This window comes from Lissotriton helveticus, chromosome 7 (genome assembly GCF_964261635.1).
Source record: "Lissotriton helveticus chromosome 7, aLisHel1.1, whole genome shotgun sequence".
In the NCBI taxonomy this organism is placed as follows: domain Eukaryota; kingdom Metazoa; phylum Chordata; class Amphibia; order Caudata; family Salamandridae; genus Lissotriton; species Lissotriton helveticus.
The window spans coordinates 1,650,021,573-1,650,037,822 of NC_136068.1; the positions used below are offsets into that span (position 1 = coordinate 1,650,021,573).

General features: G+C 42.2%; 1 protein-coding gene across 1 annotated transcript in view; it reads left to right on the forward strand.

Moving 5' to 3' along the window:
- The window catches only part of LOC144770637 (alpha-tectorin-like), a 116,443-nt gene that overhangs the window by 84,584 nt on the left and 15,609 nt on the right, over nucleotides 1-16,250 (forward strand). The window contains exon 6 of the mRNA XM_078655332.1: nucleotides 15,596-15,745. Within this exon, the coding sequence (XP_078511458.1) occupies nucleotides 15,596-15,745 (150 nt within the window). The remainder of the gene's footprint in view (nucleotides 1-15,595; nucleotides 15,746-16,250) is intronic.

The following is a 16,250-nucleotide window of genomic DNA, read 5'->3' on the forward strand; positions in this document are numbered from 1 at the left end:
CTGTTCAGCTCAATCAGGGAGAATATCTCTAACTGGTGCTTGTCGAGGAAGCGGGTGTTGAGATAATATATCGTTAGTTCGTCTCCCTTATTGTTGGGTTTATGAGAAATCGATTCTGGAGCATTGTTACAGTGCAGGTCGGTGCGGGCGGGGGATGCCCTCTTTGACCATGGGATGTCGGAAGTGGCTGGTCTGAGATCGGGGAGCAGAAGGCCATGTTGCTCTAGTCGGTGTAGCTGAGCAGTATCTATCCCATAATTACTATGAAGAACTTTCAGCTGGTCTGCTGAGTAAGTCAGTGGCCGAGCATAGTAGCATGCACCTAGCCCCAGACTGACGCGGACGGGCGCAGACGGGCTTGCCTTTGGCGTGCCTTCGGCGCGCCCACTGCGCGACGGCCAGCACATCCGTTTTATGGGAAGAGAAGTGGCTTAGCAATAGACCGCGCCCCCGCCGGAAGTGTGGGAAAGGTGAAAGACAGCAAGAGTCCTCCCTCCACAACAATCGAGCCAAGCTCGCGGTAGAACGGGGAGGTAAGAAGAAAGCTGAAAGCTTAGGCAATTCTTATTTCAATTCCCCGAAGTGCAAGTGAGCAAGTATTAAAATACGATAAAAACACAATAAGCAGCAACACAGTTTTAAAATCACCGTGCACTAACGCCTAAATCGCGATAGCCTGCTCCAAGGAAGCCTGCCAGGAGGGTAGAGCACGTGGGCATTACATAGTGCAGGAACCAGGGCTTTGCAGACAAAAGTAACACCATACAGTTCAGCCCGAAGGCTGAGGTCATCTGATGCACACTTGCTATCTGTGCCCCCTATTAAAAAGACATGACAGGCAGGTAGAGCTTTCCATGTAAAATCTGCTCAAATGTGGAAAACCTTGCCACTATATCTAAGCACTAATCCAAACCTACTAAGTTTCAGGCGTGGATTTTTCCCTAAAATGAAGGATGACTGATAATCAAACAAGTTTTTAGTCTCACTCCTTCTGGCAGAATTCCTTTAGTACTGATAGTCCTGTAGCACCAATATTCCTGCTGGGTGATAGTGTGCTTTATAAATGACTGATAATAAAAATAATTATTGTATATGGGAGGGTGTTACAGTACCAGTGGTTTACCATGTGAGTGTTGGTTTTACTCCAATTCTGAGCTGAAGAACATTTATGACTTCTTTATGTCCATTTTTGAATGTAATAACTATTTATATATATTTCTTTTATTTTTAATATCTCCAAAATTTCTTTTCAACACACAAATTAATGTACTTTTCAAAAATAGAGATTGAAACACTCCTACTAAAACCATACCAGATTTCCTAACTAAAAATGCACAATACATTGCGATGAAAGTGAATTTGTCATTACTATGTAAATGGCAGGAAAAGGTGCATTCTCTTAATTTCATCATTCTAAAATAGAATTGACCCATTTTTCAAACAATTTCCAAATTCAAAACAAAAGTGGTACTATACAGTGCTCTCATTTCTGCCTCCTCAAAATTGCTTTCCATATAATACACAAAACATTGCCAGACTTAAAAAAAATTCGGACAGCTCTAGATCATATATGTAACCACTAGGTCACATCTAGGACAGCTGTTCAGAATATTTACATTCTAGTTATGTAATTTCTTAGAGGGATAAGATACTCTCCACGATGAGTACATCTGCATTTTTTTAACGTTAGCTCCCCTCAACATCTGGTTATTAATGACTGAAATTTCAGCCACATTCACTCCAACCGCCTTCCTCCACTTTTCTTGAGCAATATAACACATATTATCAGCTTCTTTGTGACAGATATGAAGCCATTTTACTCATTGCCCACGCGTTTTATTTTTTGTATTTTGTGATTGCATATTACTACCGTTCTTTCCCTTAATTCCTTTATCTGAAGAGGGGGGAGTTGTTTAAGTGCACTTTATATTTGAAGATATTCCTGGATATTAAAGACCTGGGCTGACTGAGATCTCATCTGTCTTTTTTACCAGGAAATTAATTCATTAGTATTAGTATTGAACCAATCTCTTACTCTCCCCAAATTATCTTTTTTTCCACTCTAGCTCTAAGGGGCTTATGGATTGAAGTGGAAACGATGCATAGACATATGGGATGGCAAGATATTTCTATAGCTCTTTTTTATCTACTTAAATAATGGCACTTGTATCTAACCAGTTTATGGTTTCTCTCATAGGGTTTGAAAAAGTTTTGATATGGTGGAACCTTTTTCGCCATCTGCTCCATGTAGAAATTATGTACCACTGACACCTTTGAAATATTTCAGATTCTAGTATGCTTAACCAAAAAAGCTTTCCAATCTGGAAGTGATATCCTTCCTTCATAACAACAAAGATTTAACTTTGATGGGCTTATTTGTGGATTTGCCTTATTCCATATAGCTGTAATAATTGCAGAAGGCCAGTTTTTTAAAAGGAATGGGCTTACTCTTTCGTGGGCCGGTTCATGTCCCTCCCTAAATCCCCCCTTTCAGTAGAGGTGCCCATTTTCCAGCCATTCCCCTCTGTCTCTCCCTTATTTAATACAAAAATGTGTGCATACGTTCGCGGAAAGCTCAGCAGTTGGGGCAGAGATTTCTGCCCAGAGAAAATTTAAGAGGCAGTGGTGTTGACCTCCACTCATAGGTTTGTTAATAGCATTTTATACTACTATTGTGGTACTACTAAACATAATGCAAAATGCAGTTAGACTAGGCCCCAAAGTGTATTTTGCCTATACAGAAAAAACAGCTCTGACCGTCTCAAAACGATATGGGGGAAATAACCCTTGTGATATGGTGCATTAACATAGCTTGCTGCAAATTAGCATTTCAAAAACTCAACATAGTAAAGGAGATGTCTAATCTTGATTGCACAAAGAATAAGATCTCTGCTTCACAAGAGCTGTGTGATAGACTGGCATTGTTCTTTTAAGAAAAAAATAATAACATTTTAATTGGGTTAGACACCCCTACTGAAGTAGAGAAGGATAGTACAGCCGATACTCAAATGTTGTCTGGTAGTAGCACGCTACATGAAGGAACCATAAGAGAACACATGCCGGTTCTGGATACCTTTCAGATCCCGTAACAAGAGGAGTTTAACATTATTGCAGTTGGTATCTCCTCAGGCTCTCCTCTGGACCCACTCCCACACAAGTTGTGGAAAGCGTTCGGAATGGAACTTTTCCCGTATCTACACCAATTATGCTCCCAGTCTCTAACTAATGGCATGGTCCCAAAATGCTGGTAAAAGGCAGTTGTGTCCCCCTTTTAAAGAAAGCTTCATTGGATCCTTTGTGTCCATCTAATTATAGGCCAATCTCGAACTTTCTTCTCCTTGGTGATCTTAACATTCATTTTAACAATATACTCTGTCCTATTAGTACACATCTGCTACAAGATTTGGCCGCTCTTAATCTTCATCTTCATAATATTGGCCCTACACATAAAGCAGGTAATTTACTGGATCCCATCTTTTCGAATCTTGACACTCTCACCTGCCTCCCTTCTAAACCCATTACCTGGTCCGACCACTACATTGTCGAATTTAACATCTTGACGAGTGCTATTGTCGGTCCTCCAGTTTACATTCAGACCCTCAGACCGAATAGAAACTGGAAAAAACTCAATCTGCTACAACTGAATCGCCAGCTTGTTACAACCCTACCCTCTCTACCCAATAACATCACTACTAAAGATGAAAGTTTAATTAACACATGGCTATCTTCAGCCATCGACGTCTGTCTTCCGGCCCGAAATGGAAAACTAAACTTTACCCACCCTCCCGCCCCCTGGTTTAATGACCAACTTAAATGTGCCAAATCTAAGTGTAAGAAACTTGAACGTAGATGGAGATCTGAGTATTCCCCCAAGGATAAAGATATTTATAAAACAGAACTCCGATACTATCACTCCCTGTGCAAAACGGCCAGAGCAAGCTATGTAAACACCTCTATTTTATCAGCCCAAAATCGCCCTAAAGCTCTGTTTAGAGCAGTTCAAGAACTGTTTGGACATAGATCAATGCAATACACTTGCTGAATTTTTCAGGGAGAAAATAGACCGCATCTATGCTGGTTTCGATGCCTCTCCACGAGCATTGGACAACCCCCCCAGTACAGACCCTGACACCACTTCTCCCCAGGACATTCTTACTCATGCCCATCACATTTTCATTGACAAATGGGACCCTATCTCGTTAGAACTCTTCTTTAAACTTATGGCTAAAATCAAATCTGGCTCTCCACTTGATGCCTTGCCCCCTCAAATTTTAAGTACCCTTGACACTTCTGTTCTTTTACCCATTCTAGGCCTTCTGAATGCATCTTTGTTGGAAGCCACCGTGCCTGCAGCTTGGAAACACGCCATGGTGGTTCCCCTTCTCAAAAAAACTAACGCTGATCCTAATAACCCTTCTAATTTCCGACCCATATCTTTACTCCCTTGCCTATCCAAGATATTGGAAAAACACATTAACCTCTGCCTCTCCTCTCACATTGAGGATATGAATTTTCTTCATCCATCCCAGTCCGGTTTCAGGGCGGGATTTTCTACTGAATCCACCCTTTTAGGTGTCACAGAGGCTATCAGACAGCAGGTGGACAGAGGGGAGACGGTGGCGCTTATCCTGTTGGACTTAAGCGCGGCGTTTGACACCGTCTCCCACGATATCCTCCTCTCCACCCTAAAGGCCGCTGGCATCCATGGCACGGCTCTAGCCTGGATCGCTAGTTTTCTGTCCGCACGTACTTTTCAGGTTTTTTCCCCCACTTCTGCCTCCACTGCCCTCCTGTCCCCACACGGTGTACCCCAAGGCTCTATCTTAAGCCCCCTTTTCTTTAATATTTATGTCAGTCCTCTTGCCTCTTTGGCAGAACAATCTGGGCTTTCTATATTTTCATACGTGGACGACACCCAAATTATTTTTTCTCTTTCCTCTAATAAACACGCTCCCTCTTCATCTCTTAGATCCGGGCTCACTAATATTGCCAATTGGATGCAGACCCATAAATTAAAACTCAACGGTGACAAAACCGAACTCCTTCTATTCGGTCCTGACACCTCTCTCTGGGGCCCTAAGCACTGGCCGCAGCAAATGGGTCCTCTGCCGGCTCCATCCACTAAGGCTCGCAACCTGGGAGTCACTTTTGACAACCAGTTATCCATGAAGCAGCATGTTGTGAAAGTCTCAGCCACCTGTACTAACATCATGCGGTGGCTGAGGAAAATAGCATGGATGCTCTCGCCAGACACTCAAAGAACTGTGGTCCAGGCTTTGGTAACCTCCAGGTTAGACTATGGCAACGTGCTCCTCCTTGGGGCTAGCAAGGAGGTAATATGGAAATTACAGGTGGTGCAAAACATGGCAGCTCGCCTGCTCTGCAACCTGCCCAGAACTGCCTCTGCCACTGTTTCCCTGCGCAACCTTCATTGGCTGCGCATCGAATCAAGAGCAAAATTCAAAGCCCTTTGTTATATGCACCGGATTAAAACAGGCAACTCCCCCCCCTACCTTTCCAGTTTGGTCCATCCGTATTGTCCAGTGCGTACTCTCAGATCCTCTTCTCTTGGCACCTTTTTCGTGCCTCGTTTCAAACGCACCAGAGTGGGTGGTCGCTCCTTTTCCTATTTGGCGCCATCACTCTGGAATTCACTCCCCATCGCTTTGCGATTTGAAACCTGCTATTTGAAATTTAGGAAAGGCCTGAAAACCTGGCTTTTCTCTGCCTAATTCATCTCCTTCGTTGTCTCCCTGCTTCTTTTGCTCTGTTAGCGCCGGGAAACCCCTGGGTATCTGTGCGCTCTATAAACTCAAATATAAATATAATAATAAGAATAATAATAATCTCCCTGTTACCGTATCCGATAAAGGTCCTGGAAAGTATAGTAAGTAAGGCGATTTCAAAATGTTTGGAAGAAAATAAACTTCTAGATTGAGTTAAATTCGGGTTCTGCCCGGGACACGGTACCAAAACTGCACTGGTGACAGTCCTTGATGACCTTCGAATGCGGTCCGACAATGGCCAAACTGCCATCTTAGTACTTTTGGACATTTCGGCCACATTCGATACGGTCAATCATAAGATCTTGATTAAAAGACTTGAGAAGAATGGTATAAGAGATAAGGCACTGGACTAGTTGCAGTCTTATCTCTCAGATAGGCAGCAGACTGTAACCCCGACGCCATTTCTCTCTCAGAATAGTCCTGTAAAACATGGTGTCCCACAGGGTTCGGCTATTAGTCCAATCCTTTTTAATCTTTATTTGCGCCCACTTATCTCCCTTATACAATCCTCCGGCATTGAAGTCATCAATTATGCTGACGACACCCAACTTGTTTTATCCCTTGAGGGTAATACAGCAATCCTCTTGGAAAAATACCATAGCTGTATGCAGGAAAGAGCAGGCTGGCTTAGAGCTAACTCCCTGCAATTTAACGGAGATAAGACGGAAATACTGTTCTGTTCCGCTAGTACAATTCCTTACCCTGTACCGTTGGATTTCTGGCCAGCCTCTGTAAACAACCCTCTATTGCCTGCTAAAACAGCTCTTAAATTAGGAGTAATATTAGATAGTAACCTTCAGTTGGACTCCCAAGTGAACAAAACAGTGAGTACCTGTCTGTCTCTGCTCCGAGCCTTGCGAAACTCCTCATTTTCTGCCAATTGCAGCTAGACCACAAGTGGTAAGGAGCATTATTATGAGCAGACTAGACTACTGCAATGCACTCCTACTGGGAGCCCCTGACTCCCTGTTAAAAAAGCTACAAAGGATTCAAGTGATTGCAGCTAAACTTGCATCAAATAGACAATGCAGAGCCTCTGCCTCGCTTGCCTTTAAGGATCTCCACTGGCTCCCTATGGCACAGAGAGTCCAGTCTAAGGCACTCTGCATTGTCTATAGGGCAGCTCACAAAATGGGACCTAAGCCGCTGCAGAGGAAATTCCTCTGGTACTCCCCTACTAGAAACCTCTTCTCTTCCTCAGCTACTCCACATTTCAACAAGGCCCGATTAGGAGGCAGATCATTCGGTCTGTTAGCTTCCAGACTCTGGAACTCACTGCCTATTGAGATTAGACAAATACCTTGCAGAGGTTTCAGAAGAATTTAAAAAATAGACTCTTTCCGAGAAACTAATTCTTAGCCCCTTGATTAGCTCTTCAGTTACGCACAGTGTCTGTTAGTGATAGTCTCAGCGCCAGCATACCCGTTGGATGGCAGCCGCGGTATATAAGTACTCTATACAATACAATACAATTTCAAGAGCAGTGTGTCTACCTTGCCCTATATTTACATGTACACTTATTGTTTTCATCAATACCAAAAAAATCACAAACCAGCAAATTAATGGATGAGGATTATTCGAAATTTTTCACGGCTCTAAACAATCAAGACCAGCTTTAAGATAATACATGAATGAGCAATATTTATAGGTGCAGCTGAGCAGCATTTATAGGGGAAATACCGCTCTGCCACTTTATAAGTGGCCAGGGTTTATGGTCCGAAATAATTGGGGCTGAAAACACTATACCTAATTTTATTTTGTGCAAATCTGGACTGAAAATTGCCACGAAGGTCTGTTTACACTCAGACTCACCTGAAAACTAGTTCACTCCACAAGTCGCCTAGCGTGTTGCTGCTGGAGGCGGAGCCCCTGCGGGTGTACCGCGCCGGTCTCCCTCCGCCGCTGTCTCTGTCCCTGGAACAACCGCCGAGAGGGGGGGACTGAGAGGGAAAGAACTACCCTTCCCAGCTGCCCTGCAACCAGGAAGGAGGCGGGACCAGAGAGCGCGCCTGCCGGCGCATAAAATTGCACAGCCCCATCGGTGGAGCGGGGAAAATTGCCACGAAGGTCTGTTTACACTCAGACTCACCTGAGAACCAGTTCACTCCACAAGTCGCCTAGCGTGTTGCTGCTGGAGGCAGAGCCCCTGCGGGTGTACCGCGCCGGTCTCCCTCCGCCGCTGTCTCTGTCCCTGGAACAGCCGCCGAGAGGGGGGGACTGAGAGGGAAAGAACTACCCTTCCCAGCTGCCCTGCAACCAGGAAGGAGGCGGGACCAGAGAGCGCGCCTGCCGGCGCATAAAATTGCACAGCCCCACCCGCGTCGCGGGAGCGCGCGGGAGCGCCGGGCTAAGCCCGGGCAAAGGGCGGGCCCTCTACGGTCCTCCAAGGCCGCATAAGGCCGGGCTGGGCCACCCTATTTACGTCGGTATCAGAGGTACACACCGTATTGAGGTACGTTCATGAACATGGCCAAATCGGGTACTGATGCCCAAATAAATGTAGAAGGTACCTCTATTCTGGGTCCTTTGGACAAATTCTTCTTCAAAGCAACCACCGAAATAGATAGAGATCTAGCCCTGGTAGAGCGCCGTATTGCTCGGCGACAATCCATTGAGCTACTTAAAAACTCTGTACAATATCCAGGTTTCACACTTACCCCTGAGCCTCATCCATTAAACTCGACTGAGGAAAATCTTGATGACGATCCATTAAATACGGATAATGTTCCTTTGCTGTTCCAATCTTATTTTTCCCCGAAACATGGTGTTCCTGTTTTATCCCCATTAAATCCAGCTATTAATACAATTATTGCATCTACGGATCTTATCGATCTTGTCACTCCAAATCTGCCAAAGATCGCGGAGTTTGTTGCACCTGATATATTAGAAGTCCCTTCTTCTTTGGGAACCCAAAAGTTAACTATGTTTCAACCTCCACCCCTTGTAGTAAGGTTAGACAAATCCTTGCATGTCATAAATCAACCCAAAAAGAAACAGGCCATTATTCGATCACCTCCCAAAAAACGCCGAAAAAGAGCCCCAGCAAAATCGATTCGCAAAACTCAAAAACTTCCTAAGGCTCTACCTACTAAGGAGTTGTTACAAATAGCAGAAGGTACATCGACCTTACCTCGGGAAACATTTACTTCTTGTGTCCCTCCTTCAATTAAAGATTTTGTGGACGCAATGGAACATCTTATTAAGGCCCTTCTAATTCCAATACTCGAGAGAGTGACGAGATTAGGCAGTCAGGTGGATACCCTTTTAGGAACCTCTACTCAAAACCAAGCAGGTAAAAGGGCCCAAGACGTTGTGTCAAATTTAAAGAATGGAGATAAATCTAATAACATAATAAAAACACCTTTGGCTACAACAGATCCCATAACTTCCATAGGTGGAGAGAAAACGTCCAACAAAGAAAAAATCACCTTGGCCCAGAAAACTATAAATGACATGAGATCTTCAACTCAAAAAACAATCCAACAAACAGATTCAACAAAGAAGAGGGCTCCAAATCAAAATCTAATTCCTCCCACAAAAGCGCCTTATAATACCCAGGCGGAAACTGTTCAAATAAACTCCCTAATAGCTTCTGCAAAAATGGGTAATACTCTATCCACTCCAGATAAGACCAAGACTGCCTCCCCACACAAAAAACGGCCACGTGATAGGTATGTTGATCTACCCCCCGCTGCATCACAGAATGTTATTGTACTAACGGGGGTCCTACCATTATCTGCCACGGGAGGATATGAAAATCACAAAAGCTTAAAAAACAAGGTGATTTTTTGGCTTAGAGAAAATAGACCTTTACCCTCGCATATAAATGGCAACATAAAAATGGTAAGAAGAACAAATTGGGTTGGAATTCACCCTAAAGATATAGAGGGTGACGTAGTAATTGTCACCTTCAAAGACCCAAGAGTTATTACCCATATTACAGATTGGTTCTCCGGTTTAAACAGGGGACCAATATCACCAAAACCATTGGCGTACTTTTATCCGGAAGCTTTAATGCCCTCAAACCCACATCAAACTAAAACTTATCCTGATAAATTCTCATTGGAACAGTTCAGAAGACCAACCCACGTTATATATCCTCCAATGTATGGAGTAAGGGATCAGACATTTCATCCTTACAATGACTATATGCAATTGCCGATACCACAATATAACTTTGCGGGACATGCTGAAGCTCCTCCATTTATAACTCCCTCCTGGAACTTTGCCTCTCACAATTACTATGAGCCACTGTATGGTCTTGATGAAGTGGAATGACTTTCGGAAAGCAAAGAAGAAAACCTAGGTAGCAGGAAATCTGTGAGTATAATTGCCGATATCTCACTCAGCCAAGACCATCCGGTGGACGGGCCTGATAAAAACCCTTTAACCCCTTCCACGCTCATGACGAGCTGGGCTCGTCATGAAGCAGGGCGCTCACACGCTCATGACGAGCCCAGCTCGTCATGAATGCACTGAATCCACCATACCCCCAGCACAGCAGGGGAATGTGCTGAGCGGCGAAGGTGTTAACTAACAGGGCGAGAAAAAGAGAAAAAATCAACGTTTGGGGTAAAACCAAAAGAGCATTGAGTTTAGCATCAAAACCTATTGAAAATATACATGCTATCCAAAAGGGAGTTAGGAATAAAACATCCAAATTGCAGATTCTCTCATGGAACCTGGCCGGGCTTGCCTCGAAAATTACATTACCAGATTGGCTAGACGTGGTTAATTATTATTCTATCCTGTGTTTCCAGGAAACCTGGGTGATTTCCCCTATTCACCTTCAGGGTTTTCAGACATTTCACTCACCGGCGACTGTGAGTAATCAGGGTAGACATAAAGGGGGACTTTGTACCTATATTAGTGTTGCAGTTGGCCATAGGATCAGAAAAACGTTACTCAAGGAATCATTTCAAATAATTGTAATGGATATTGGCCCATCTCTCCTATTGTTAATTGTTAATTTTTACAATAATATGACCTTAGAACAGCTGGAGAAAGCTGTGGACGATCTACAACAAGCCCTGTTAACATTCAAAGAAACCTTGGGGGGAGAGTGTGCAATAGTTTTTATGGGCGATTTCAATTGTCGTATCTGCCCAAACTCAATGAAAGATGCCTGTAATCATTATGAAAGAAATGAGTTGGATCCTGAAGATTCTACCTTTAGTCACTTCCAACACTCAAAATCAGGGGATTTGCTAAATAGCTTTTTGACTTCGCTCAATTTATATTTCGCAAATGAGTTACTCTATTCCCCAAGATCCTTCAAACCAACCTTTCATGGTAGAGGAATGAACTCTCTCATAGATTTTATACTATGCTCAAAAAACTATGCCCCGTTAATACTTTGTTGGGACACTCTCGATCATCCTCATAGTGATCATTATCCTTTGTCTTTAACAGCTGAACTACCCTCTCCAACCACCACTCAAAATAGCCGAAAGGTAAATTATGAACAACCAATTAAAATGGGGTCTATAAATGGATACTCTGTCAAGTGGGATAAAATCAATCCAAATAACCTCTTGAAAAATTTAGTTAATAAGAGGAGAGAGGAGGTATATATCTGTCTGTCTAACAATGAAAACCCCAAGGCTATCTCCAAAGCCTTTAATAAAATACAGGCTACATTGAAAGAATTATTGATGCGACAGTTTAAATCAGGTCCCATTGCCGATAAAGGCTGGTTTGACAGAAATTGTACCATGGCCCTAAAGTCTTTAAAGAATTTGCTACGTGCCAAACCTAAATCACTCACAGAAATACGCCACGCCAGAATCCAATACCGTTTAGCCATTAGAAATAGAAAACAGGCACTTAAAGCGGAAGCATGGCATAACTTGGTGATAACATCGGAAAACAGGGACATGTCAGCTTTTTGGAAACTTATTAACACCCCTCTGCCGTGGGTAAAAATGCCCGTAAGGAGGTTGGATATGGCAATTAATGGCGAGACATGGGCGACCCATTTTAAGGAGCTATATAGTAAACCCTCATCCTTAAAAAATCCTACAATGGATCTTATTTCTCAATCAAATTTAAGTCCATCCTGGGAGAGTTATTCTAAAATTGTTTTTTCGTATGAGGAGGTCGAACTGGTTATTAGGGAAAGTCCTTCTGGGAAGGCACCAGGGCCGGATGCCATCCCAGCAGATGTGTATAAGGCAGAAATAGAATTTTGGGCCCCCCTTCTGACCTCTGTTTTGAACTCTGTAAATATCTTGGATCTTCCTCCTTCATGGGCGGAGGCAATAGTAATACCTATTTTCAAAAAAGGAGATAGGCACTCTCCAGCGTGCTATAGACCCATATCCCTGCTCGACACCCTAATGAAGATCGTAGGGCGCATCATCTTGAAAAGAATAACCAAATGGACGGAAGCTGAGAATATACTATCGAACTTACAATATGGTTTCCGGTCAGGCCGAGGAACAACAGAACAGACCCTCAACTTACACCTGATCATGTCTAAATATGTTGATATCAAGAAGCAAAGCCTGTACATAACGTACATAGATCTTACCTCAGCATTTGATTGCGTCCTGCATGATCAACTATGGGATATTTTGAAACAACTGGGGATAGATCCATCAATCCTCCTTTTTATCAAGGCACTGTATAGAGATGCCGGAGCCAGAGTTAGATTTGGCCCGAAGGGAGAATGCTCGCCGCGTTTTGGCATTGGTAGAGGGGTCAGGCAGGGGTGCATCTTAGCTCCCCTGCTTTTCTCGCTTTATATAAATGCCATAGGCGAACATCTTAAAAACATCGAATGTGACTTCCCAAAAGTAGGAGGCCAGTCTATCCCAATTCTGCTATATGCAGATGATGCGGCAATTCTCTCTCAATCAAGAGTGGGCTTACAAAAGGCTGTTACTGCTTTTTCTGCCTTCATGAATGATAGGGGCCTGAAAGTCAACATAGGAAAAACACAAACAATGCTATGTAACAAAAAGTACAAAAAAATCCCATGCCCTGTTTTCATCGAGGGCCAAAGATTGGAGACTGTGGAGGCTTTCACATACTTGGGCATTTGCCTACATAAAAAAGTTTCGTGGCAACCGGCTGTTGATAAGAGGAAACTCGCGTTTATTCGAGCCATTGGCGGGGTTCGAGAATTTGCGGGAAAAATAGGGGGCAGGCCGATAAAACAACTAATAACTATATACAAAGCAAAATGTGTCTCAACTGCCACTTATGGGGCTGGCCTTTGGGGAATCGATAAAAACATTTCATTGATACAAACAGTGGAAAATCAATTTTTAAGGTACATTTTGGCCACCACAAAAGCAACCTCTGTGTATATGATGCACATTGAATTGGATCTCCCGTACATATCAGACATAATAAAAACTGAGCCTCTCCTTCTATGGCATAAAATCTGGTCCACCCCTGAGACTGCTCTGAATAGAGATTTGATATTAGACATTTTAAAACTGGAGGGGCCCAAACATGAGAACAAATCTAAATGGTTGGCTTATGTCGAGAACTTTTTTGAGGAAATTGGGCGACCGGAGTGGTTTTCAGATCCTTTTTTACTGGAAAATATACCAAGGAAATTCCTAAGAAAGACCCTAATGGCTCACCTGGAAACAATCAGATGGAATAAGCAAAAACAATATAAAAACATCCAAACATACCAAAGGGTGACATCCCATAAGGGTCTACAATTATATCTCTCCACGGATTTCTCATGTTATTCGAGGATGCTACTTACCAGATTTAGACTGGGTTCTTTCTTCAGACTTGTAACATTTCCTACATGTAACGATTGGACTCGGATTCTTTGTCCCTGCCCATGTGATGATATGTCATCACAATCCAACATCCATACCATTCTATTTTGTAGATATTACATGACACTGAGGAAAGCCCTACTGAAACCCCTACTCAAGAGGTGGGGTCTCAGGTCTTGTAAAATTGCTTTTGAGCGTCTACAAGAACTCGAAGACAGAGATGTGATATCCACAATGGAGCAGTTTTTAAAACTATTGATTAAGTTTAGGAGATCTTTAGAATGGCCTGTGTGATATTGATGCAGTTTTCTTATATTGACTTTTGTCCCCTCTGACTTCTGAATTTTAAACTTTTTTTAACTGTGTATTTGATGATTTTAAATTGAAATTTTATGTCTATTTTTTATAATTATGTAGGCTTATATGATATTTCTTTCTAATATCGAATAAAGCTTATTGTGAACCTTTTGAACCTTTGACTGATTATACATGTAGATGGAAATGAGCATAGACTGCAGTCACAGACACAGCCCAGTCTCTGTCTGCTCCCTCCAGCACCACCATGGAAGCGGACAGCAGCACCATGCTAGATCACAGCCTACCTTTGGCCTAAATGCTGTCTGCACCCACTTAACTATCATCCTCGGTCTCTCCCTCAAATGTACCACCTGCTAAAATGGGTTGTACATTTTAGTAGATTAGTTCAGAGAAACTGGAAAAACATGCAGATTTTCACCTGGTTTTCCTGGATTTACATAACTAATCCCCATCCCAGGAACTGTAGCTCAACATGGGCCAGAATTAGGTATAGGGAGTTCAGGCCAAAATTTGAGATTATATACTTCCAGTATCCCAGAACCAAAATCCAGCAAGCTTGCAATGAGGGGTGGGCTTTCGACTGCAGCTGTGGTAGGAGTATTTGGGGAAATCCAGTGCCCAAAGTTGACACTTTCTAAAAGTTGTGAAGGCTGAGATGCCACCTCCAATGTTTAGGGCACTCACAAGAGAAGATGCCTATGTTTTCCACTTATGCAAATGCAGCAATAAAGGTTATGTGGCAACACAAGCATATATGCAATGGGGATTGTGTACCTTCATTGCAGTACATGAACAGAAGGAATATTTATTAAGCTGCGGATGTTTAAAATATGTGCCCAGATCTGTGGTAGCTAGAAACAAATCACATTTTGTATTGCAAGTTAAATGGGAAAACTGGCTGAGTAGAGGGAAGAGCGAAGAGCAAGAGGCTTCAGGCTCTCTTACCCTCATGACTAGCACTAGATTGATTTCAGAAGGGATTTAGAGCTGGCTAATTTTGGTTTTATATTTCCTTAACTAGTTAACACAATGCAGTTGCCAGCCTCTAAGCATGACTTGCACCCACACTGTACCACTCGACCGTGCATCCATCAATGCACTTTCATATACTTTTTTATATTTTGTGCTTAACTATTTCACAACTGAAACACAGATTTATGCTGAAATATGCTGTAATAACTACTAAATCATTTTATGATTGTTACAATACACTTGAGTGTATGCACAGAGTATGTTCAAGTGATCAACAGAGAAGATTGGAAGGATTATTTATGACTATTATGAGGGCACCTTCTGTGTCTCACATAAAAAATATGTTGTTTCCTATCTAATTAACATTAAACATTGATTATGTTGAGTTTAGATTAAACTGGTTTATGGATTTAGACAGTTTTCTAGTAATATAGTTAATACTTGTATTCCTTATGGTTTAAAACTAATTATATTGCTCAGCATTTGAAGGATTCTGCATATATGCCTGCTATTTAGCTACAAACATGGCCATTTGGACTCATACTCTTACATTCTTATTTTGCCAATTATATTTATTGCACAGATTTATACGCACACATTATTTCAATTTATCACATTTCTAAATATCTTGACTACTCCCAACCAACAGCGCCGACAAGGTTCATCATTCTCCTGCTGCTATATGTACCGCTCTGTTTACTTCTTCACCGCACAAGGTGTACCTTTGACCCATCTGGGCGGTTTTATTGATATTTGGTGCTTTACTTTCTTTAGCTTCCGAAGTTGACAAACACTTTCCAAGCTGTTCTGGCCGGTGATTCAAAGATGTACTTCATTATCCTGAACTATGCCGATATAAGCTGGACCACAGGGACAGCCAGCGGAGGAAATCACCTCACAGGATTGGGGGGCACCGCAGCCCAGGTAAGCCAAGTAGAAGATCAATGGTTTCTTCACTCCAGCTGCCACAAGCCTTATCATTAATTATCCATTTAAATGTATCATATTCAGATAGGTTCATCACTTTTTACCCTTTTCCCTGTTCATCTTGCCAAGCAAACTAATATAACAGATGTATGTTACTATCTCGAGAAACAACGACATCTTTTTGACTACCTTAACAGCAACTACCTTATCTAGGTTTTCAATGTATTTTGACATTACATTAACCAAATAACCCCAACCCTACAGCTACCTTGACCTTTGTAAATTGGTTTAAAATGATTATAAGTAGTTTATATTTAATTATATTACCCCCCTAATTATAATGCATTTGTTAATATTAAATATTATATGTGTTTAAATAGTTATCAAAAACACTATCCCTACATACGTTTAAAGTAAATTAAATCAATCAGTATAAACCTCAGCCTTGATTCATTTAATTAAATACATATAAATATTTACCCTAATCAGGACCAACATTGCT